Source organism: Heterodontus francisci, chromosome 19 (assembly GCF_036365525.1).
Source record: "Heterodontus francisci isolate sHetFra1 chromosome 19, sHetFra1.hap1, whole genome shotgun sequence".
In the NCBI taxonomy this organism is placed as follows: domain Eukaryota; kingdom Metazoa; phylum Chordata; class Chondrichthyes; order Heterodontiformes; family Heterodontidae; genus Heterodontus; species Heterodontus francisci.
In genome coordinates this window covers 61,874,974-61,901,221 of record NC_090389.1, presented here as the reverse complement: position 1 = coordinate 61,901,221, position 26,248 = coordinate 61,874,974, and the positions used below count along the sequence as shown (strand labels likewise).

At 42.3% G+C, this 26,248-nt stretch overlaps 1 protein-coding gene across 4 annotated transcripts in view; it reads right to left on the bottom strand.

Moving 5' to 3' along the window:
- fam120c (family with sequence similarity 120 member C) overlaps positions 1–26,248 on the bottom strand; it is a 167,466-nt gene that overhangs the window by 109,185 nt on the left and 32,033 nt on the right. For all 4 annotated transcript variants that reach the window (XM_068051762.1, XM_068051763.1, XM_068051764.1 and 1 more), the window contains exon 2: positions 14,716–14,962. In XM_068051762.1, coding sequence (XP_067907863.1) covers positions 14,716–14,962 — 247 coding nt within the window. The remainder of the gene's footprint in view (positions 1–14,715; positions 14,963–26,248) is intronic.

Genomic DNA, 26,248 nt, shown 5'->3' with positions numbered 1-26,248 from the left:
AGCCCATGGTCTGCAGGTCATCTTTGAGCGAGGCACAGAGACGTGTCACCACCCTCTCTACATGCACAATTGTCTATGACACTGGTGCTCTGACATCCGATGGCATGTCATGTGGGGTTTGTAGATGCACAGCAATCGTAATGGCAAGCTCCCCTTGGGGGGCTGCTGCTCACAACCGGGGGCCTCTACGTGGATCACACCTGCATGTTGATTTTGCCTCCAGCGCATACAGATCCTCACGTGCAAAGGATCACACAATGTAGGATGAGCCATACCTATTTCCATGTGATAAAGAAAGTTGAACCTTTCATGCATTTAAAGGTTCCTAACAGGGCAGGGATTGGTGTTGACGGGTACATCAGCTGCTTTCATGGATCAACTATGTGGTGTGCCATGGCATTGACCATCTTGGCTAACATTGAGTGGCACAGCATGACCACAACAAGATCCTACCAGCTGAATCGATTGCCCCCACCATCCATATAACCTTAATGCTCCTACCCTTTCTGGCACCCTCCCACACACAGGGTGACTAGATTGCCATTGCTCCTTCACAAACACGAATAAATGCAGAGATACACTGTTTATGGCGACAAGGTACACAGTAGAGCTTTTCCTCCAGTAATCCCAGACCCCCTCCCTCCTCCCTTCCAGTATGCAGAGTGGGACCCCTGTAATTCCCCCCCTCCCTCCTCCTGTTAAGAATGCAGAGTGAGACCCCTGAACAGGAACTTACCTTCTGCCGCAAAACCTTCTGCCTCTGAGGACCCGCCAACTTTTCAAATCGTGAACTGGACGGCACGTGACAGCCGCCTATTCAGCGACAAATCCGGAGGTGTCCATGGAGAGGCGGCGGCTGCATAATCTGCAGAAGTAAGTACCGTTTAACATATTGTAATTGGGGTGCCGCCGCTGTGCAGTGAGCCGGCCGCACTGAGATCCCCCGCCGCTGATAATTTGCAGCGGGCCCTTCTCGACGTTGAGGCAGGCCTCTCCCCGCAGAATTTTACCAACCACAATCAGCGGCATCGAGGGGCCGATTAAAATTCAGCCCTGTGTCTGGAGATGTGACCATCTTCAGGAAGGTTTTTTTCACTTTGGACCCTTTAAGAAACCAGTGAGTTGGACAAAGAGCAGGCATTTGAAATCTTTGCTTTAGCCTGCCTGGAGCAAGAGAGGAAGACCCAGAAAACTGTTGGCTCTCTCTGTAAAGGCACTGGAGGAGGATGGCATGGTCAGCTGTGTCAAAGGCTGCAGACAGGACGAGGAGGGAACGTTTACCTTTGTCATAGTCCCACAGGATGTAATTTGTGACTTTGATAAAAGCTGTTTTGGTACTGTAGCAGGGGCAGAAACCTGATTGGAGGGATTCAAACGGAGTTCCAGGAAAGGTGGAAACAGATTTTAGAGGTGATAACATGTTCAAGAACTTTGGAAAGACGAGAGAGATTGAAGATGGGGGCAGTAGTTTGCAAGGGCAGTGAGGTCAAGTGTTGGTATTTTTTGAGGAGAGGGGTGATGACGGCAGATTTAAAGGAGGGACAACATCTGGAAAGGGAGAGAAAGAGAACCGTTTCCAATATCGGCTAACATGGGGACCAGGAAGGGAAGTTCAGTGATCAGCAGTTTAGTGGGAAAAAGATCGAGGGAATAGGAGGTGGATTAGATTAGATTAGAGATACAGCACTGAAACAGGCCCTTCGGCCCACCGAGTCTGTGCCGACCGTCAACCACCCATTTATACTAATCCTACACTAATCCCATATTCCTACCAAACATCCCCACCTGTCCCTATATTTCCCTACCACCTACCTATACTAGTGACAATTTATAATGGCCAATTTACCTACCAACCTGCAAGTCTTTTGGCTTGTGGGAGGAAACCGGAGCACCCGGAGAAAACCCACGCAGACACAGGGAGAACTTGCAAACTCCACACAGGCAGTACCCAGAATCGAACCCGGGTCCCTGCAGCTGTGAGGCTGCAGTGCTAACCACTGCGCCACTGTGCCGCCCTTGGTGGGTCTCATGAACAAGTTGAGCTCAGAGATGGCATGAGGGGAGAAAGCAGAGAAACTAGAGAAAGATGCAACTTCAGGGGGAACATTATAGGAAGTTTGGCGAGGTGGGCTATTGGAATGGAGGATCACGGCAGAGGCAGCTGTTCAGATGGTCTTGAGCTTAGTGACAAAGAAGTCCATGAGCTCCTCGCACTAGTTGTTGTTTCAATCAACATTATTCATCAACAACATACATTTATATAGAACCTTTAACAGAGAAAAATATTCCCAAGTGCTTGTGAAGTGTTTTTCAATTAACATGATCAGAAGACCGGCTACAGTGCCCAACAGCCAATACTTTTTGACTGGGACAACTTATACATCAACCACAAAAACTTTCACAGTGCTACCAGTCATGGGTGAATGAAATGATACCATTCTATCTTTCAGGGTTATTTTTCAGAGTTTCTATCAATATCAACATCAAGGAAATCAGAGTGAGACTTTAACTGAACAATACTAAACATCTTGGCTAAAGAAAATAAAGAACAACAAGAAAACTGAGGAAAGTCCACATAACAAAGTAAGCATAGTGGAAATGAAACCAAACAACTTGCTAAATATTCAGAAAAGATGAAGTTAAAAATAAACTATAAACAAGAATCAGAGAAGTAACTGATGCCAGGTCAAACTTCCTTTGTACTAAATCCACTATTAGGCTTTAAATGCAATGTGAGAAACCACATGGCCTATACATCTAACTGAAAGGTGAAAAATACTAGATGGGTTACCAACAACCTCTGACTGGCAATAATGCAATATTTTTTATATATATGAAGAATCAGTGAGACTGGATGGACTATGATAGGAAAAATTGTGGAACAGCACCATTTATAGTTTGCAATGGCTATACAAAATAGCAAATAAATGTTATACTGATCAGGGGAACAGCACTGGACATGTACATACATCGCAACCAGGAACAAAACTGAAGTTTAATTTAATACATCAAGATCATTTCAGGTTGAGAATATACACTGGAATTGTTAACAGTTCCATCATCTGATCCGAGATCCAATATCTTTTCAAGCGATTGACATTACGTAGGTGTTCCATAGTGATAGATTTATAACTTGGGGTCTGATTACATTTCAAATCTTAAGGAAGCCTCTGTAATAGTATTACCTATTTATGATAGATGGCTGAGAGACTGTTAGTGTACAATATTCAAATTATCATAAATAGGTCTTCCTCTGACTGTTTTTGCTATGTTGGAGAAGACACAATTGCTATCTGGTATTCAATACATCACTTCAAAGACTAACTAACAACACTATCTAGATAAGAGACTTACTATCCCAGACTCCTCCATTACCTTCCCTCGGTATGTCCTGTTCCATGGGTAGAAATGAGGGCACAGTGATATAGTCACAGGGGCTGGTCCAGGGAGTTCTCAACAGTGACTCTGGACCACATGAAGTCTCTTGGCTTCAGGCCAAATATCGACAAGGAAACCTTTTGCTGATTACCACCAACTTCCAGCCAATAAATTGGTACTCCTCCCTGTTGAACACCATGAAGGAAGCCCTGAGAGTAGCAATTGGCAGAGAATGTACAGTAGGTGGTGGACTTCAATGCCCATCACCAAGTGTGGCTTGGTAGTACCACCTCTGCCAGGCTGGTCTTGCAAGAGGTGGTGAGAGAAACAAGAAAAGAACAACCTACTTGGCCTCAGCCTAGTCAATCTACCTGTCGCAGATGCATCTGTCCATGGCAGTACAGGCAGGAGTGACCACTGCACAGTCCTCATGGAGACCAGTCCCATCTTTACACTGAGGGCACCCTCTATCATGTTGTGTGGCACTATCACATTGTCAAGTGGATAGATTAAGAACAGATCAATCAGCTGAAAAGTAAGAATCCATGAAGATCTATGGTCCACCAGGAGCAGAACTGTATTCCATCACAATGTGACCTCATCTCCTGACATATTTTACACTCTACCATTACCATCAAGTCAGAAGACCAACCCTGATTCAATGGGGAGTGTAGAAGAGCATATCAGGAGTAGTACCAGGTATACCTAAAAATAAGGTACCAACCTTTTGAAGCTACAATACAGGACTACACAAGAACAGCAGAAGCAGCATGCTACAGATAGAGCTAACTGATTCCACAACCAACAGATAAAGTCAAAGTTCTGCAGTCCAGCCTCATCCAGGTGTGAATGGTGGTGAATAATTAAGCAACTAAAGAGAGGAGGCAGCTTCAGGAATCTCAAGGTCGAAGTTTGCAGCCAGAAATGCTGAATGATCCTCCTTGGCCTCCTCCAGAGGGCCCCACATCACAGATTTCAGTGTTAGCTGATTCAATTCACTCCACAGAACATCAAGGAACAGTTGAACACATTAGTCACAGCAAAAGCTACAGGCCCCAACATACTGCATGTAATGCTGAAGATAGGTACTCCAGAACTTGCCGTGCCTCTAGCCAAGCTGTTCCAACAAAGCTATAACACTGGCATTTTCCCTACAATGTGGACATTGCTCAGGTGTGTCCTGTCCACAAAGAAAAGCTGGATAAATCCAATCTGGCCAATTACTATCCTATCAGCCTATTCTCAACCATTAGCAAAGCAGCAAGAGTGCTCCTCCTGTAAGAAATATGGATTCTGTCATTTTTACTGGCCTTTTTTTTTGTATTATGAATTTTATGTACTTTTATATATATATATATTTTGTATAAACCTTTTGTAAATGAACAGTTAACTTTAGCTGAGTATCTTACTGGAAAAAAAATTTGTTTACACAGTTTGAGTCAACCAGAATTACTTTGAAATTACTCTGGTAATCACAAGGAAAAGAACAGATATCGAAAACTATGTAACCATCTGTGATCAAAATATAACAGAAAAACAAGTTGAGTCCCGCCGGAAATGCATGACCTAATAACATGAACAGTAAAACAGAAAGAAAAGAACCGATATTTAAAACTATGTAACAAGTTATGATCAAAATGTAACAGAAAAGCAGGATAAGTCTTGCCGGAAGTGTATGATCTAAAGGACCTCAAGGTTATATATAATGCATTGTTTGTACATATTGTTTTGTGCATGTGATCATGATTAATGTACAAACAGAAGTACTGACAAATGAAACTGCAAGAACAATCGAAGCAGTGATAAGTATGAACCAACCAGTGCACAGGAGGAGCCACCAGCTACAAAGAATAAAAACAGACCTGGAGGGGTGTGGTGCACAGATTTGAAGACAACAAAGGGAGAGACAAGAGAAGAGGAGTCACGAGCCATCTGTGCCACTAGAGCTGGTGGACAGTAAAGGCCATCTGGACTAGGATATTGACTGCCTTGGATTTGTTAAGTACTGCTTTTAGCCTTAATAAATCATCCTGATACCACTACATCTGGTGTCTCCTTGTCCGAATTCTTATTGTCTGGTTTAAGAACAAATTATAAGTAAGGTTCTAAATCTTACACTCCCAGCTCCATAAAATTCTGAAAACTATTGGCACAAGCTAGACCCCTAGCTTTCCGCCTTGCACCACCCCACAGGACCTACCCACAGGCCTGTTTAGCCTTGCAGCCAGCCAGAATTTGATAGTCTACAATCAGTGAGCTGCATCTGCCATCCATTTAGCACCTCTAACTCGTCACTTCTAAATAAGGCCCAATGATGAATTTGGTTTGGGCCTCAAGCTTACACGGACTGACGGGTGGAGCCATCCAACCAATGTGTTGCTCATTTTGGACACCAAGTCAGATTTCACCCCAATGGGCAATCCATTGCATTTCCAGTAGTGTGGTTTGCTCCATTAACAGGATCTGATCACTTCTTAATTTTCAAAGAGCCCACTGCATAGCTAGGCTGAGTTCACTGGCCTGACTGCTGATAGTGATGTGATAGTCAAAGATGCACTAAGATGTGGGTGTCAAGACAAGTCAAGATGATAGCTAAAGTAAGTTCCTGTTTTCTGTGCCATCATTATTTATCAAATTGGACGCAAGGATGAATATATTACTCCTCTGTTGCATCCACCACTACATTGTTCACGAAGCTCTGCAGGTAAAGGGGCCCTGCAGCTAATCATGAATTCGGGCATCAATTTTATTCAGACATATGGCCTCAATTACTGCCAGTTTAGAAATCTGATGCATGATGGCTCAATCATGGTGCAATTCTTCAGCAGTCTTTTGAGTTGAGTCACAAAATATATGATGGCCCAGATTTTGCAGTGGTAACAGCAAAATGGTCAGCAATACTCCACTGAAACTGACAGCAAGTTCAGGAGTCCGCATGAGCGGAATAATGCGCAAATCCAGAAGTTGCTGTCAGCGATTCTACGCTTCTCCAGAGAACGTCCTGTTGAGGCACCCCAAGAATTAGAAAATCAATTGAATTGAAGAGAACTTTCACTCTCACTCTAAAACCTCTTGAAAAAGTTGCACCTTGTTGAATGAGGGGTAACTGGGTTTTTGACATACTAACTTCATAATTACTGCTAAACATTGTCACTGCTCTGAGAAGCCAATTTTGTATGTGCAGAATGTCAAATTTCTCCCTTATGATACAAAAATTCCATTTTTTAAAGAAGGTTTTTCATCTTTATTTTAGCTTCTATCCTAATCAAATCATAATCATTTATTTCGCTATCTGAAAACTAAAATTAAAAGTGAAGGATAAATAAGTGCTTTAACTTCCTGGTTTGCAAAATGTGAATACATCAGTATGACTGGTTGCATACCTGCTTGCTGCCATTACTGCTGCTGCATACTAAGACATCCCCTTGACTTGGTGGCAGATTTAAACTGCTGGCAGGAAAGGGGAAAACCACCACAGAGATCGCTAGATCTTTCTGGACAGCTTTCTTCAAGATCAGTGGCAAGTGACGTTTTGTCACCACTGACTGAAAAATCCAGGCCCTTGTCTAAAAGGAAAGGCCACTGATGAGATATCTGCTGCAAGGTGTGCTAACAGATCTTGCATTTCTAGTAGAAATCATAAGCCACCTGAATGTTCGATATGAAGCTGCAAGATGATGAAAGCTGTTCAGCTACGTCCATATATTTATGACTAAGCTCTGGCTGTTGGAAAGCCAAGTGACTTGCAACAAACTATCCTGCTTTGGCCTGGCCCTTCCCTATCTCCGTAATCTCCTCCAGTCCCACAACCCTCCGAAATATCTGCACTACTATAATTCTAGACTCTTAAGCTTTTAATCGCTCTACCATTGGTGGCAGTGTCTTCAGCTGGCAAGACCCTAAACTCTGGAATTCACTCCCTAAATCACTCCACCTAGCTTTACTCCTTTAAGACAGTCCTTAAGACCTACTTCTTTGATCAAGCTTTTGGACATCTGCCCCAATATCTCTTTGTGACGCAGTGGCATATTTTATTTTATAATGCCTCTGTGAAGCACCTTGCGATGTTTTATTACAGTAAAGGTGCTATATAAATACTAGTTGTTGTTTGCACTGGCATTCAGAAAAAAACTACAAGATCTACAAAAAAGTCACACATCTGTTTAAGGATAATGGAAGAAGCTCTGCAGGATCGTCCACCAGTTGCCCATGGTAGTCGTAGGAACACAAGAATAGCAGTTGGCTATTCAACTCTTCAAGTCTGTTCTGTCATTCAATTAGATCACAACTGATCAGTTTCTCAACCCCATTTACCCATCTTGGTTCCATACCCCTTAATAGCCTTAAATAACAAAAAGCTATCAATCTCAGCAGTCAAATTAATCATGTTTCTCCTGTTTCACATGGCTTCCTCAGTTTAGAATGATAATTACAAGTTAAACATCTATATTACCTTATGCTTACTTTCAATTTCAATCACCTCCCAAGTTTCAAGATTCCCCGCACATCTTTCCTTTCAACTATCAAATAGCAAAACGGACAACTTACAATATTGTGGTTGTTGCTGAAGCAAGCTCCTCCATGAAGACGAAACCTTAACTAGTGAAACATGTTGTGTTTTCAGTGTCGTCTTATAACACCATCTTGGACAAGGAGGATCTTCGAAACACTGTCATCTCTGGGATCCTACCTACAAGAAGGTGAGAATTGGCTATCTACACTGTTTAGCTATGCACCTGTTTAAATACGGCAATCCAAATGTAATTTTACTAAAATCACTTTGCTTGTATATAATTACTGTTAGGTTCCCATGCACAGCACATCATTTCTTTAACAGGGGTTGGGCAGCAGGAAGCCTGTCCCCAGACTTGTGTTTGTAATCAGATGCACGACAACAGTGCAGCTTTACCAGGCAGCAGAATTTTCCTGCCTTTGGTCCTCCTCTATCTTTGTGATTCAGTGGACTTTTGTGAGTTAGCTAGATATCCAATATATATGGAAACCCATCTCTGAATGTCTCCAAGCTACTCAAAAATCCATACAGGCAAACTACATACTCCTTCCCCCTATAGGGAGACACCTCTCAAAGTTCAGAGAGCTTAGGCACAGATTGGCACAGTTAGCGCTTAGGAACCCATTTGGCTGTAGGAGTACTGTTGGAAGTTAGTCAGAGAAAAGCACACAACCTATTGTAGGATCACCACAAAGTTCTTTGCTACTTGTCCAGCCAGGATCACCCTATCTATTTAAGGATTGTTCACACGCTTATTGGAATCCAAGCAGGAAGAATTCCAACCCTCAGTAACAAGTCTACTCCTCCAAATCTAATTAGCAAAACTGGTCAATCAGACCAACTTGGCTCAGGTATTGGATTACTCACCTGCCAGAGGTTTGACTGGTTCCAAATGTCCACGAGCTATTCTTTCTCCTCCCCATGAGGAGAGTCACAAAATCTAGTGATCTTGTACACCTGGTGTGCAACAGATGTTTCTACATCTGGCTTTATATTGCACCATTAGGACAAAAGCAACAGGTAGAAAAGTGACCAGTACAAATTGTTCTGATTTGCTCTCTACTGATAGTGTAGCATTTCCCCTCAGCTGTTTCCAGTACCATTGCTTAACAGATCTTCAAAGTATACAAAAAAAAACATGAACATGAATGTGGAGCTATCAGTTCCAACAAATCTAAAGGCTAATTGAAGAGGAAGAGTGGCAAAAAATATTGCAATATGGGTCGTAGGAGCTAGGAAGACAGGAACACAAAGGCAGACATCAATTTCAATCACTGCTGACTTTGCTGTCATTAAGACAATTCATAATGGCAGTAAAGTCTTAAACCATATCTGATGTTTTCTAAATTCATACCATTTACAGTAGCAAATGGCAGGAACATAGGAATAGGAGTAGGCTATTTAGCCCTTCAAGACTGTTCCCTCATTCAATGAGATCATGGCTGATCTGCAACTGAACTCCATATACTAACCTTTGCCACATACCGCTCAACACCGTTGGTCATCATAACTCAGTTACCAGCCTCCAATGACTCCCTGCACAAATAGCCACTAATCAATCTTAGAGCAGACATAAAGGTAATAGGCGTGAAGCAAAGAGAAAAACTAAACACTTGTATACTGAGGGACGTTTCTCAAAGTTTCTAGTTAAAACACTTGGTTTGGAAGAGTACAGAATACTCAGCAGTTAACCATGCTATACCCAATCTAGTATTTTCAATGCCAATGACAATCCTCATTCTGACAAAGGTGTAAATTTACCTCCTTAAGTAGGTTTTAAATAGAGTTTCACAAATGCACTGAAATAATCTGAACAGCAATACCATGTGATTCAACAGCAAACATAAAAAAGTACCTTGAAACAGACAGCTGCTGTGCTATACCAGTGTTGTCCAATAGAAATCACTGACTAGCCACAGGTGTGACTATAGGAAAACTGTTTTAGCCACATGTACTAATTTTATCAGAAAATACCTTACTCCGAAAACAGGTATATATACTTCACAAGTATATTTACCTAACAAGCATCTAACACCATTCACTGGTTTTGCAGGCTTTCTCTTTCAACAAAGTTCGGTTTTCTGTTGAGCTAAGCCAACAGTGCAACTTCTCGATTTTTGTCCAGCAATTCCAAGCGGAACTTTGACTTCCTCAGAGTGACTGCTGACAGTACTGATTTGTACAAAGAGATGCACCAGACCTGCCCCTGCTCTTCATCCTGAACATGGTTGGGTGGTGCTTGCCCTTTGCCATGACACGCCCTGTTAGAGCTGCTCTTTATTAACTGGGCTTGCTTTCTTCCGTTTGCCTGGAGCAATCATTTCCGTTGGTTGAACTGGCCATGTTGATTGTTTCCCTATCCATACAATGTTGCTGGTGTTATCTTGGTGCTAATGCCTGGCATTTTTATCCATTTTGCACAGCATCTTAGCTGATAACCAGCAAGCAGTAGCCCACAACGTAATGTGCACACAATGATTAGAAAATACCTGCATTCTGTTTTTCATGTTAACATTTTACCAACAAACACACAAAAAGTTAACCATACATGCATACATCACGCTAACATGAGTAGAGAGCATACCAACATCGACTGTGCATATTACTCCCTTTTTATTTTCTAATCGAAAATGCAATTATCCACATATTGGATAACATGCTGCTAAAAATTTAAACTAAAGCTTATCCCACCTAACTCAAAAAACAAGTTCAACTATTTTGTGCAGGTGAAACCATTAAGAAACCTGGGTTCAACTCCAGCCCAGACTGCTGGCTGTTGAAGTCCTATGTGAACTGAGTTAGGGCAATCTCAATCTAGTTCTTCGTAGCATGAACATTAAACACAAAATATCCCTAAACTGACAAACTAACCACATGATGGTGTGTGGGAAATGGAAAAAAAGTTACATTACTGCAGTAAAAGTGTTCACCTTAGGTTGAAGCTAAAGCATGTTGTTTGGCCACAGTGCAGAGAATTTGACTGCATCTGGCTGATGTCAAATCAGATCTGGGAAGCCTTCTGTAAAAATCTTAATAATCCCTAGTTTGCTTGAATTTTGCTATCACCTGCATTGTGTTTATTTATTTTTATTTAGAGATACAGCACTGAAACAGGCCCTTCGGCCCACCGAGTCTGTGCCGACCAACAACCACCCATTTATACTAACCCTACAGTAATCCCATATTCCCTACCACCTACCTACACTAGGGGCAATTTACAATGGCCAATTTACCTATCAACCTGCAAGTCTTTGGCTGTGGGAGGAAACCGGAGCACTCAGCGAAAACCCATGCGGTCACAGGGAGAACTTGCAACTCCGCACAGGCAGTACCCAGAATCGAACCCGGGTCCCTGGAGCTGTGAGGCTGCAGTGCTAACCACTGCACTGTGTATTCTATGTAATCTTATACTTTTGGAGGCTGTAATGTCTTGACCAGTATAATCACACTGACCTATAGCAACCTACAAGAAATTATGCTAGAAAACCCTCTGCAACTGATGCATGCTACAGCTTTTCATTTTTGCTAGACATACTTCAGGTTATTCCCCTGCAGTGATCAATTACAGAAGAGCAATACCCTTTTAACTGTCACAACTAACACATTGAAGCCTTTTGAACAATACAAAACACCATCAAATATTAGTTTAAAAAATAGACAGCAGGAATTGGGGAGGACAGAGAAATATAACTTATTCTCTGGATGAGAATACTCTCGCCAAATCAAATAAGCTCAACTTAGTTTTACCCTTGAAACATTTTGAGTCACCAATACCAGACATCATCCATGAATCTCTCCTTCGCTAAGGATACCTCCCTAAACAGAAATTGGGAATGCAATATAATCTTCAAAAGGGACTGAATGGAGGTCATTGGGCAGCTAAGTAGTAGGCAGAGGACACTTTCAGTTTAAGAATGAAAACAATCCTATAAAATTATTACTTTAACTTTTCTTCAATCCACATATCAATGAAATGCTTGCGTTAAAATCAATCCAACAGAAAGAAAATCCTCTTCAATGGAAAGATCCAAATAGTGATATTTGGCAAACGCATGAATAGTGAGTGTTACAAGTGAAAATGCTACTCATACAATTCAGGGTCAGGCTTTTTTTTTTGGAGACTGAGCATATCCCACAATATATTGGGCCCATCTCAGTTTAGGAATGAAGGCTGAGTTTACCACTCATGTCAAAGAAATTGGTTTCTTGTCTTTCAATGTGGTATTCTAAGGAACATTTCATCTTCACATGCTGAAATATTACATTTCTAAAGATTGAGATGGGTAAATGGAAAGAACATTAATTTCCCGAAAGATGAAATTCAGAAACAAGTATACTGAGCAATTATAAATCTATATATAACCCCCTCCTACCAGTCAAAGTAAAGATGATCAAGTACTAAAAACCTAGTATTTGGAAATACTCCTGGCTAAATTCAAAACAACTTACAAAGTTGTATCCCAGACCAAAAATCAAAAGTCAGATGACATAAGAAATGTCAAATAATGACAGCCATCTACCAATGTTCGATTAAAGAAAGCATAAGCCATAGATAATCACTGATTTAGCAGCAACAGATTTTGCCCTAAATTCTTTGGAATTCTTTTGAAATAATAACTAAACTGGCTTATGAGGACTATCAAGTGAACATCATGCACTGGGGTATTCAGAAAATGCTTCCCGATGAGGCACATGCAAGTGTTTGAGATGTTAAATGCTCTGGTACTAGTGACAAACTAGATAGTTTGGGTAAAAATGGCTTGATAACACAAAATAGCCAGTGAGGATAAATCAAAATTTTTGTCAAAGAGGAAGAGGAAAACATGGACCAGTGCAGTTTCACAGAGATTTGTTCTGGCTTTCCTGCTCTTCACACTATTCACAAATGATATGGAGGAGAATACTTCTAACTAACCTACCGTAAAATTTGGTAGCACCAAGTTATATGGCCAAGACTGCTGGCATTCAGCACGATTTAAATTAATGAATGTTTAATAAATTTGAATACAAATTTAAGTGTAAAGCACAATGTAATAGGAAGTATGAAACTTTAGGTCACAATGACATTGGCAAAGGGAGTAGAGTTGGTTAACGGTATTGAAAACTTTTTCTCCCTTGTTTGCAGGTGATGTTGAACTGGGCCGTTGTTTTCTACAGCTTCTAGAGCGGGATATAATACCCTTATCTTGCCTCTCAGGTCTTTCTAATAGTTGTCTCCACCTTTTGAGCTGCACTTGTTGGGAGCTAACAAAAACTGTAGCAATGCAGACAGCTCCCAAAACTGTTTTCACTGGCAGTCAAGTGACCACTGTTAGTAGAGGGGAGGAAAACGTTGCAGGGGTTCTGAATTTTGAAGCCGCTTTAGGGGATAAATTGTTGCTATCCTGAGGTCTCTGAAATATGCAACAAAATGTGCAACAGTTGACAATGTCACAAAAAATAACTGCTTTAATTGCAAAATCTCCAGTCAGGTCCTGCAGACAAGCAGTTTGCCAAACAAATGAATGATTTTTGACATGTACGGTTTACTGTTTTACTCAAACATAATTGTGATGAAGGAAGAAAACTACTGAGAAAGTTAAACATTTCATAGGTCCAGAAAGAGTCATGAAACAATATTACCAAAACATTTCATCAGTACAACGTCTTTGTGCTCTTTCCTTCTCTTTCCCACTGTGCCCCTAACCTCATTAATGACTAGAATTATTCTTATGTACATAAAACACAAATGATAAACTGCTTACAACAGATAATTGAACAGTTGTTTGAAAAATATATATCTTCTGTTTTAAAAGTATTGACCCAATATTGATTTTCCTAATAGGTGTCCACTAAGCAGCCTACCAACACACAAATACCCCTAACAACAGTTCATGACCACTAGTTTTTGGTCACAAATACATTTTTAAACAGGTGAGCTGCAACAACTTCTTAGCAGCCATCACAGATAGCACAGAATAAGGAGGATTATCTCATTTTAAAAACACAAACCTCAGTACAATGTCCCAAATCAGTGTAAATGGCAGTTGCTTCAAATCAGATTTTCATTTTTAAGTACAAATGGATCATAGATTAATGTGTGGAGTGGGAAAATTTCTCTCATTTTTACAGCAGCTAGCTTATTTATAGAATTCTGTGTAACTCGTAGCAGATGTATACATTAAAATGCTTCCCCAGTATAACAATTAAAATACACTCAACAGAAAAAGTCCAATGACAAGCTTGCTTACTGACAATAATACACCCTTTCTTTAGGAAACAAATAAAGATGCAATTTCTCCTTTCAATTTTCTCTCTAAAAATTAAAGAATTATTTCAGAATTATAATACTCTGCATTTGATTTGTCAAGAAAATTATTTTCCTATGACATAGCACACTACATCCAGAGTGGTAGAACGCAAGGATACTCCTATTCTACAAATGGAGAATTTCCAATCTCAGCTGGGCTGTGGAATCCAGATACTTCATCACAGTGAGTTTAAGAAAATGTTACTATCCTTGGCACTGGGTTATTCTCCTATATTAGCCAAAAAATGGCACCAACAAAGCAGAATGGATAGACAGTGAATGGCTAGCAACCCAAGAGTGGAGGAAAGCAGTCATTTTGAAGAGAAAAATAGGTGCCCATAAAGAGAAAAAAAAAACTATTCTTCTGATGTTTCAAAAATGTAAAACAATTAAATGACTATAATAAAAATCTAAATGTAAAAATTTATATAGCATAAATTTTAAATGGAATTCCAGAACAATGGACACAAAACCCTTTTCCCACCCAAATTAGCATGCTCTCAGTAATGCTTTTACAGAAAATATGTCCACCCACCTAAGAGTGCAGCAAAGATAACAAAGCGACTAGGATTCAGATCCAGTTGCTTGGCAACTTCATGCATCAGGTATTGGTTGGTAGTCAGGCTTTTGCCATTCCGGCTCAGTTTAAGGGCATGGGCACTGAAATAGTACTGGATGTTACACAATGCATAATCCGAGTCATAAGCAAGCAGACCATGGAAACCATTCTCTCTGCAGAAGGCAATCACTTCCTGATGGTGATCTTCAATGCTCTGTGCAACCTGCAAAATAATCAGACATTTTAGCTACACATCACCTGAACGGACATGAATGGTTAGCAAGCTATTATATGAATAAATCACAAGGTGATTAAAAGGTTCTGAATTGAACTATGAAACCATAACGACATGGATATATCTGGATAACTACCATAATGCTTGAGATTCCACAGATATGATTTTAACTGAATTTAGATTTTTATGTTTCACAGGATATTATATAAATAAGCATCGATAAATACTTGTATTCAAAACTGCTACCAGCAATACAACTGAGCTTAATATTGAAACACTACTCAAGTATTTTCCTCTATATCGGGGGCATTCAACACTGCAGCAAAATTCATACCTCAATTTTCTCTCCATTTTTACAGGACCCCAGTGTTTTGGTAGATTGTTCGTCAAACTTCTAATAACTTACATCTCTGCTAACTGCCACAAGATGAATATAAATCTTGATTTGATTTTTCTGTCCCTCCAGCAAAATACTATATCCTCTACCCACATGAGTAATTGGAAAGTCATCAGACTGGGAAAATTAACTTTGCAACTTCTCGTCGTCCTGCTCAGTGACGTAATAACATCTGAGCTTGTTCAAGTCTTTTTTTCTTTTTTTGTTTGGGGTTGGGGGCAGGGGGTGGAAGAAGAGAAGAAAAAACTGGGGATAAAACTGATAATTGGAGACATTAGCTGACTGCAAACAATTCAAGTTACTAGCTTTTGAGAACTGCAGTAAGCAGATAGATTTAAAAAAAAAATAAAACACATATATATTAATTGTCCTTACAAATCACAACAGGTGTGTGAAAGAAAAAGACTTACATTTATATAGCACCTTTCACGACCTCAGGACATTCCAAAGCACTTCTGAACCAATGAAGTACTTCTGAAGCGTAGTCAACATTATAATGCTGGAAACATAGCAGGCAATTTGCACCCAACTAGGTCCCACAAGTAGCAATATGACCAGACAATCTGTTTTAGTGACATTAGTTGAACAGCAATAAATATTGGCTGAGACATTATGCCCAGCTGAGAGGGCAGATGTGGTCTCAATTTAATGATTCATCCTGTAGTTCCAATGATGCAGCACTCCTTCAGTACTGCACTGTAGTGCCAGCCTCAATTTTCTGCTCAAGTATTCGGTGTGCGACTTGAACCCACAATCTTCTGACCTAGAGGCAACAGCAGTACCACTGAGCCATGACCAATACAGTTTTACATTTAAATAACACATGCATGATATCCACTGCTTTAAAGAACCCTGTCGGTAGGTTGAGGCATAGATGGCTAAATTATTTTAACAAATTTATTACTTACAGTCTATGGAGAGACAACAATAGCACTAACTCATTAGCATCTTGAATTTAAAATTCATCTGAATAGACAAGAGGCCAAATCTTTCTGCAGCAGGGCATCTTGCTGTTAGACTTCTTTCCGCACCTTTCTGATCAAATTTTTTTGGCACCGTAACTTTCTGGAGTGTGAGTAGATAACGGCGTAGCAAGGGCAACACGGCACTTGGGACCTCAGCAAACAGTGGGACCAACAGCCAATTTCCTCAATCAATGAGATTTAGGGATTGAGAAAGAAACAGAAAAACAACAGAGGACAGTGAATTAGAGTCAAATCAGGTACAGAAAGAGAAATAAAGGGACGAAAAGAGAGATTGGATAGAGAGAGAAGACAGGAAAAGTAAAAAATAATTTAAAATTTGACTTTTAAAAAATCTTCAATAATTTACTGCATGCAAGAATGACAGAGCAGTTTAAATTGCTTCCTTTCTGGGCCAAAGGAGTTGATTGGAATTGCATTAACAATTACCACATTATTATAAAAGGTACTTATGCTGTTAATCACCAAATCTAACTTTCTGCAGCAATTTTAATGAACAAGTTATGTGCAAATCCAACAAGTTCTTAAAAATGGGACACTCAGGACAAGATGCCAATTGTGCAAAACAAACAACGGAGCAGTGTAAATCATCCACCAAGTTGTGGAGATTCACAACTTGGACCATATTGCTTCACCGCGTGACCTTGCTGGTCAATTTGCATATTAACCTCAGGTTTCATTAACACGCTGTTATTTTTCCAAAAAAAATCCGCCCATTGCTTTTAAACAAAGAACTTCTTTTCAATTTCTGAGGAACATGGTCAAAAAATCCTAAAACAGCAGAGTATTGATTCACTAAATAAGCCTTGCAATAATAATGGACGACTCCCTTAGGAATACATCAGCTCCACTCACCACCCTGACTGTCCAATCACAATAAGTAATTCAGCCAGTAAAGGATACGCCAATATGCCGCAATACTGGTCTCCCCTTCTCCACCATTGATTGCAGCAAACCTGTGCAATTCTGCAAAAAGCCAAATTGTTAGTGGCTGAGCAGGAGAAATCAAGAATTGCAACCAACAAACCAGCAGCCAAAGGGCACCCACATAAAATGACAAAGCATGATCCTTGTAGTTTTCAATGTGGAATAAAGAACTGATGTAGTATTGCTTTGAAATACTGAAAGCTAAACAAAGTTAGTATATAAAATATTTGGAACAAAAACAGTATAGGAGGATCAGTGTTTTAAGGTGGCAGTACCCAATTTTATTATACACACACATACAACTGGAAATTTAATGAACAGAAGTAAGAGTTAACAAAAGTTTGTCATAACATTTACATATAGTACCAGTAAAATAAAGCTCACGCTCCAATAGGGATCAATTTCTAAAGTCAAAGTTTCAAAAAAATCTTAAAAAACTGAATTAATAAAGCACAACCAAGTAATAGTTTCCACAAGATACACGAACTGTACCACACCTGAAACTGTACTTAAGAACATAAAAATAGGAGTAGGCCATATGCCCCCTTTGAGCCTGCTCTGCCATTCAAGTAGATCAGGGCTGATCAGATCTTAGCATCTATTACGCTTTCCTTCCTGTTCCCCATAACCCTCAACTCCACTCCCTATAATGCAAACATTTGTCTTTCGCAGCCTTGACTATATTTAATGACTCCGCCTCCTCTGCTCTCCAGAGTAGAGAATTCCAAACATTCATGACCCTCCTCATCTCAGTCTTAAATGGGTGACCCTGATTCTGAAACTGCACCTCCTAGTTCTAGATTCTTCCACAAAGGGGAAACATCCTCTCAGCATCTACCCTGTCGAGCCCCTACAATCTGTTATATTTCAATAAGATTATCTCTCATTCTTCTAAACTCCAATGAGTAGAGGCCCAAGCTGCTCAACCTTTCCTCATAAGACAACCCCTTCATCCCAGGAATCCTTCTCTGAACTGCCTCCAATGCAAGTCTATCCCTCCTTAAATAAGGAGACCATAACTGCATGCAGCTGGTGGGTATTAACTGGAGTTTCACGAGCACATATAAAGAGGCACGTATTGAAACTGTGGTATGGCTGAGTTAGGATATATATGCTTGTAATGTTTAACTCTGTAAATAAATGTAATATTGAGTAAAGATAAGCTCCAGTCCTATCCTTCACCAACTGGCTATCTCGAGAATAGCACTGGTATTGTCTCACCAACATCCTGTACAGATATAGCATGACTTCCCTACTTTTATACTTCATCTCCCTTGCAATAAAGGCGAACTTTCCATTTGCCTTCCCAATTACCTGCTGTACCTGGCATGCTAACTTTTTGTATTTCATGTACAAGGACATCCAGATCCCTCTGTACTGCTGCATTCTGTAGTCTCTCACCATTTAAATAATATTTTGTTTTTCTGTTCTTCCTACCAAAGTGGATAACCTAATTTTCCCACATTCTACTCCATCTGCCATATTTTGACCACTCACTTAACCTAGCTATATCCTTTTGCAAACTCTTCAGCCAGGATTTTACCAGGAGCAACCAAGTCCTGATGTGGGGACAGAAAGCGGGTGGCATCGCCTTGTGGGCAGGAGGGCTGAGTTGCGAGCATTATATTCTCATGGCTGGCAATTAAAGGCTGGCAGGCAGGGAAGCCAGCCAGTTAAGTGTTGCAGGCGTTGGGGCGGGCAGAGTTCGGCTCAGGCAACACTGGTGCCATCTTTAAAAGGCAGCCAACAGTACTTGCACATGCAGCAGCCCAGGAGGGAACATTAAGGGAGCCCTGGCAACTGCACAAATTATAGAAATGGCCGAAGGCAGATCAAAGTTTGCTCCACGAATCACTGATGCTTCCTTGGAGGTGCTCCTCCAGGCTGCAGGGACTTAGAGGAAAGTCCTGTTCCCTCGGGACGAGACCGGTTCATCAAACCGAGCAGATCTGGATGGAGATAGAAGAGGTCAGTACCCATGGAGTTGTTCCCCACACCTGGGTGCAGTGCCAAAAGAGTGTCAATGATCTGTTGCATTCTAGCAAGGTAAGCACAATGGATAATATTAAGCCTGCAGCCTTAAATGTGACTAAAGACGAATGAGATTAGAGGAGTTGCCCACCCAGTTAGTGGAAATGCACAGGTATTGGCTGTCAGATGCATGTTAGCCTCTCTATGGAGGACACAAGTCAGTCAGAGGTGACTCCTACATGAACAGCTCTGATTGGCCATATGCAGGAGGCATGCCTGTGGACAATTTGGCTGTCTCTCTTTGATGGGCATGTAACAATTGGAATTTAAGGTGCTTTCAGAAGAGAGCTCATACGCAAAGGAAAGATCAAGAACTGGAGGTGGCGTGACAGACAGGGCCATCCTCACGCCTATGGAAAAGGTTTTGGAGCTGGGAGCCATGGAAGACCATCTCTGATATTAAGACAGGCATGGAGCCCAAAGAGAGTGAGTAATGGATGGGCACAAGAGATCCTCTGGCAAGCACAAAGCACAGCGCTCTTGTATGCACTACTGGTCACACAGAGCTCCAGATGAAAAGCAATCAGAAGGACGTGTTGGAAAGCCAACCGTCCATTCATCACTCTTCTCTCTCTTGCGGTCATGGACAAGAGCAGCCAGCTGATGAGCCTGCACGACAGCCCTCCACCTCAGGAGCAGGAGAGTGCACTATCACATCATTCCCCCTCACCCTCCACCAGCGCAGATGCTCTCACTTTGGTGGGTAGTTGCACACAATTACCAACAGGGTCACAATCTCGTGAGCACAGAACAGACACGCCTGAGCAGCTGACTGAGGCTGTGGCAGTTGAGGACATTTACACTCGGAGGACTGTGGGAGGGCCCGGAAATGCCCAGCTTCAGGATTAGATTAGAGATACAGCACTGAAACAGGCCCTTCGGCCCACCGAGTCTGTGCCGAACATCAACCACCCATTTATACTAATCCTACACTAATCCCATATTCCTACCAAACATCCCCACCTGTCCCTATATTTCCCTACCACCTACCTATACTAGTGACAATTTATAATGGCCAATTTACCTATCAACCTGCAAGTCTTTTGGCTTGTGGGAGGAAACCGGAGCACCCGGAGAAAACCCACGCAGACACAGGGAGAACTTGCAAACTCCACACAGGCAGTACCCAGAATCGAACCCGGGTCCCTGGAGCTGTGAGGCTGCAGTGCTAACCACTGCGCCACTGTGCCGCCCTGGATGACATGCTCCTGGAGTCAACAAGAAAACAGCTGCTGGAGCTGTAGTGTGAGGTGCGTGAACATCTGGCAGAGCTTGCAGAGGCTATGCGCACCTTTGCACAGGTGATGGAGGAGTCCATCCAGGCCACAAGTGTAGCCATGACTCTGGCATGTGCACGCATGGCATCGTCCATTGAGAGACTGGCCACCCTCTTGGAAAACCATATCCAGCATATCACCCTGTGGATGCCAGAGATGCACAAGAGGGGAACGAGACGCATGCAGTCATCGCAAGGTCTTCAGACTCCTCAGGTGAGCAGCAGGGCAGAGGTGTGACCTGAAAGGGTAAAGGAGCGACTGTCTGCAGCCTCTGGTGACTCTTCTCAGGGTGCTCCAGGATGGACAGCAGGTCCTTGTCCCCTCTGACGGCAACACCAGAACCTCACTAAGCTGTGGACACAGAGGCATCTCCTGCAGCTGTGCAGGAGGTCCTCAATATGATGGGTCCTCCAGGCTTCAGGTAACTCGAGGATGACAGCACAATCATCGAAGGCCACACAGCAGAAAGGTCAGCAGCCTGTCTCCACCGCAGCTGATAGCACAGGGGGAGCAGCACCATGTAGAAGCACCTGCAAGTGCTTGAAAAAGTCCTACCTGGCTGCACTTGGATTTCATGTGGTTATATTCTGTTATTAGATAACACCTTGCTGCTATTTGTGTCTTCAATGAATTCTGCAATGGTGCACCACAAAGTCCTTCACTTTATTTTAAAAACACACTACTCAGCCATTAGCTGTTCGCTGGCTCCTGTACAGGGTATGATGGGAAGGACCACACCAGATCAGGTCAATGCTCCTCCCATGCCATTGCCTCATGCGATGACAGGTTCAGGGAAATGATAAGGGCCTTCAAGGAAATGGTAACAGAGCCGCAGAAGGTTGAAGATTTATTGGATTGGCTGTAAGGCTCATGAAACGTGCCTGTATCGCGAGTTACGATCCTCCCTTGTGTGTATCTCATGGCACCTTGCCTGCAGTCCCTCAGGTCTTCATCCTGTTCTGCCCGGTCACCATCCCTCTCCATATCCTCATCCTCGGAAGAGGCATCACATTCCAGGATGTCTTCATTGTTCAAAGCTTCTTCCGTCGGTAGTGTCAGGTTGTGCAGAGCACAGCACTCCACCACAATACACGAGACCTTTGCTGGAGCATATTGAAGGGCTCCACCAGATCTATCCAGGTATCTGAATTGCATCTTCAGAAGCCCTACAGACTGCTCAACGGTCACACGACTTGTCCCATGGCAGGTGTTGTATCTCTCCTCTGCATCCACGCTTGGGTTTCGCACAGGCATTAAGTAGCCATTTCTTCAATGGGTAGCCCTCGTCACCCAGTATCAACTCGAAGGTGCGCAGGGAGCCTGAAATGGTCAGGCACCTGGGACTGCCTTAGTATGTAGATGTCATGACTGCTTCCTGGGAATCTTGCACAGAACTGGAGGATCTGTCTGCAGTAGTCGCAGACCAGTAGTACACTGACCGAGTGGAGGACATTCCTTTTGATGAAGGCTGCTGCCTGTGCTGTGGGAGCCTTGATGGTCACATATCTGCAGTCGATGACATCGTGCACCTGGGGGGAATCCAGCGATCGTTCCCAATCCTATAACCCCCCCTCACTGACGCCTGGATCGGTGCAGAAGCACACCTACTGGCTGGCCTTCTTGAACATGGCATTGGTGACTATCTTGATGCAGTGATGAGCTGCACACTGGGCGATTCATGGAATGATCCTGAGGCACAGAAATTCAGCGTGGCCTTCAATGCGAGAGGCATTGGGCACCTACCAATTTCCATAGGGCTCAACTCCTCCTCCATCATGGAAAACAGTTTGGTGACTGCCTCCCTGGAGAGGCACAGTCTTTGGCAACACTGTTGCTGTGACATTTGCAGGAAGTTAAGCCTCTGATAGTACACCTTCTCTGGTGGGTAGCGTCATCTGCACCCTTCCAGGCACATGATCCTGATGCCCCTCTGGGTGTTTCTGCCCCATTGCCTGTGGCTACCGCTCTCTCCCTCTCTGATGCTCATACTTACTGGAGGTCTCGAAGCCTGAGTGAATGAGGTCATTAGAAAATAGCTGCACTCAGTTCTCTGGGCCTCTTACCTCACTTACTCTGTACATTCAAGTGCCAGTTCAGAGAAGTCACTCAACCTGACTGCCTCCACTGTGCGAGCCAAGTTTGTCTTTGCGCCAGACTGCAACTACAACTGTCTGATTAGTATCACACACCCTACCAAACCACGCTACCTCTTGCAACAGCTGCCGACAGCAGCCAACACTGATCTTCTGCCTCGTTGTAGCTGCAGAGGCTCTGAAGTTCCATCATTCCCATGTGCCCCTCGGAAAATGGAAAAAAGCTTGTAAAATTGGAATTGCCAGTTTAAAAGGTTTAATTACCTTCCCAGCACAACCTCTTCCTGCCAGCACAGGTGCTTCTGGTATTATTTGTTGCGACGTAAACACATCAGGCTTCCTTCCCGGCGCCTTTCACCACCATTTACCACCCCTCCTGCCTCCCAACCCATTTCCAATAAGATGGTAAATAGTGGGGTGCCACAAGGATCAGTCCTAGGGCCTCAACTATTTACTATCTATATTAACGACTTGGAGGAAGGGACAGAGTGTAGTGTATCCAAATTTGCTGACGATACAAAAATAGGTCAGAAAGCATGTTGTGATCAGGACACAAAGAATCTGCAAAGGGATACAGATAGGTTAAGTGAGTGGGTAAAAACTTGGCAGATGGTGTTCAATGTGGGAAATGTGAGAAATCCACTTTGGTAGGAAGAATAAAAGGGCAGATTATTATTTAGATGGAGAGAACAGAGGGATCTGGGTGTTCTTGTGCATGAAACACAAAAGGTTAGCATGCAGGTGCAGCAAGTAATTAGGAAGGCAAATGGAATTTTGACCTTTATTGCTAGGGGGATAAGAGTTTAAAAAGGGAAGTCTTGTTACAACTGTACAGGGTGTTGGTGAGGCCACACCTGGAGTACTACGTACAGTTTTGGTCCCCGTATTTAAAGCAGGATATACCAGCATTGGAGGCAGTTCAGAAAAGGTTCACTGGGCTGATTCCTGGGATGAAGGGGTTGTCTTATCAAGAACGGCTAAACAGGTTAGGCCTTCATTCATTGGAGTTTAGAAGAATGAGAGGTGATCTTATAGAAACATATAAGATTTTAAGGAGGCTTGACAGGATGGATGTTGAGAAGATGTTTCCACTGGTGGGGGAGTCTCAAACTAGGAGACATAGTTACAGAATAAAGGGGCACACATTTAAAACTGAGATACAAAGGAATTTCTTCTCTCAGAGGGTGGTGAATCTCTGGAATTTTGTGTCTCAGACAGTTGTGAAAGCTCGGTCACTAAATGTATTTAAGGAGGAGGTACACAGATTTTTGAAATCTTGGGGAGTCGAGGGCTAGGCGCAGCATGCCCGAAAGAGGAGTTGAGGCCTGGGACAGATCAGCCATGATCTTATTGAATGGCGGGGCAGGCTTGAGGGGCTGAATGGCCTACTGCTGCTTCTATTTCTTATGTTCTTATCTTGTGCACTAACCTATTAACTAACCTTTTGGAAATCCAAATACACTACATCTACTGGTGTCCCTTTATTCACCCTGCTCGATACATCCTCAAAAAACTCTAGTAAATTTGTCCCTTTCATAAAACCATGTCGACTCTGCTTCATTGTTTAATGATTTTCTAAATGTCCTACTTGTATTTTCCCAATGACAGATGTTAGGCTACCAAGCCTACAGTTTCCTGCTTTCTGTCTCTCTCCTTTCTTGAATAGAGGTGTTACATTTGCAGTTTTCCAATCCACTGGGGCCTTCCAGAATCTAGGGAATTTTGCAAGATTACAATCAATGCATCCATTATCTCTGTATCTACTTATTTTAAGACCCTAAGATGTAGGCCATCAGGTCCAGGTTCTTGTCAACCTTCGGTTCTGTTAGTTTCCTAGTACTTTTCTCTAGTGATTGGAACTGTTTTGAGTTCCTCCCTCCCTTTTTCCCCCTGCTTTTCTACTATTATTGGGATGTTTTTAGCTTCTTCTACCGCGAAGACAGATACAAAATATTTTCAAAGTCTCTGCCATTTCCTTGTTTCCCATTAATTTAGTTTAGAGATACAGCACTGAAACAGGCCCTTCGGCCCACCGAGTCTGTGCCGACCATCAACCGCCCATTTATACTAATCCTACACTAATTCCATATTCCTACCACATCCCCACCTGTCCCTATATTTCCCTACCACCTACCTATACTAGGGGCAATTGCTAATGACCAATTTACCTATCAACCTTTGGCATGTGGGAGGATCCGGAGCACCCGGAGGAAACCCACGCAAACACAGGGAGAACTTGCAAACTCCACACAGGCAGTACCCAGAATTGAACCCGGGTCACTGGAGCTGTGAGGCTGCAGTGCTAACCACTGCGCCTCAGTCTTATCCTCTACGGGACTAACACTTACTTTAGCCATTCTCTCACTTTTAATGTAGATGTAGAACCTCTCACTGTCTATTTTTGTATTTCTTGTAAGTTGACTCGCATTCTATTTTCTCCCTTTTTTTAAAGTCAGCCTTTGCTGATTTCTAAAATTTTCCCAATTTTCTGGCCCATCACTAATCTTCACAAAATTGTATGCCTTTTTCAATTTAATACCATCCTCAACTTCCTTACTCAGTCATGGGTGGCTCATCCTTCTCGTAGAGTCTTTCTTTCTCAACAGAATATATCTTTGTTGAGAATTATGAAATATCTCCTTCAACGTCTGCCACTGCTTATCTACCATCCTACCTTTTAATCTATTTTCCCAATCCACTTTAGCCAACTCTTATCTTCATACCATTGTAATTGCATTTAAGTTTAAGACACTAGTTTTAGACCCAATTTTCTCACCCTCAAACTGTATATGAAATTCCAACGTGATGATCACTCTTCCCTAGAGGAACCTTTACCACGAGATCACTAATGAATCCTGTCTTATTACACATTACCAGACCTAAAATTGCTGGTTGGGTCCACAAAGTATTGTTCTAAGAAACTGTCCCGAATACACTCTATGAACACGTCCTCAAGGCTAGCTTTGCCAATTTGATTTGTCCAATCCATATGAAGATTCAAGTTGCTCATTACCTTTCTTAAAAGCCCCCATTATTCTTGATTTGTATTCTGTCCAAAAGTGTAGCTATGGTTAGGGGGTCCTAAAGACTACTCCCACCAGTGGTTTATTTCATTTGCTATTTCTTATCTCCACCAAAACTGATTCGACATTTTGATCTTCTGAACCAAGATCATTTCTCACTACTGTACAGCTCTCATCCTTTATTACCAGAGATAACCCACCTCCTTTTCTTTTCTGTCTATCCTTCCAAAATGTCAAGAAGCCCTGAATATTCAGTTTCCGGCCTTGGTAGCCATTACAAGGATGTGACTGAAAGGCAATCAGATCATACCCTTTTTTAATACTCATTCAAGGGATGTGGGCATCGCTGGCTATGCCAGCATTTATTGCCTAATTGGCCTGGAGAAGGTGTGGTGAGCTGCCTTCTTGAACCGCTGCAGTCCAAGCGAGGTAGGTATACTCATAGTGCTGTTAGGAAGGGAGTTCCAGGATTTTGACCCAGCTACAGTGAAGGAACGGTGATATAGTTCCAAGTCAGGATGGTGTGTGACTTGGAGGGGAACT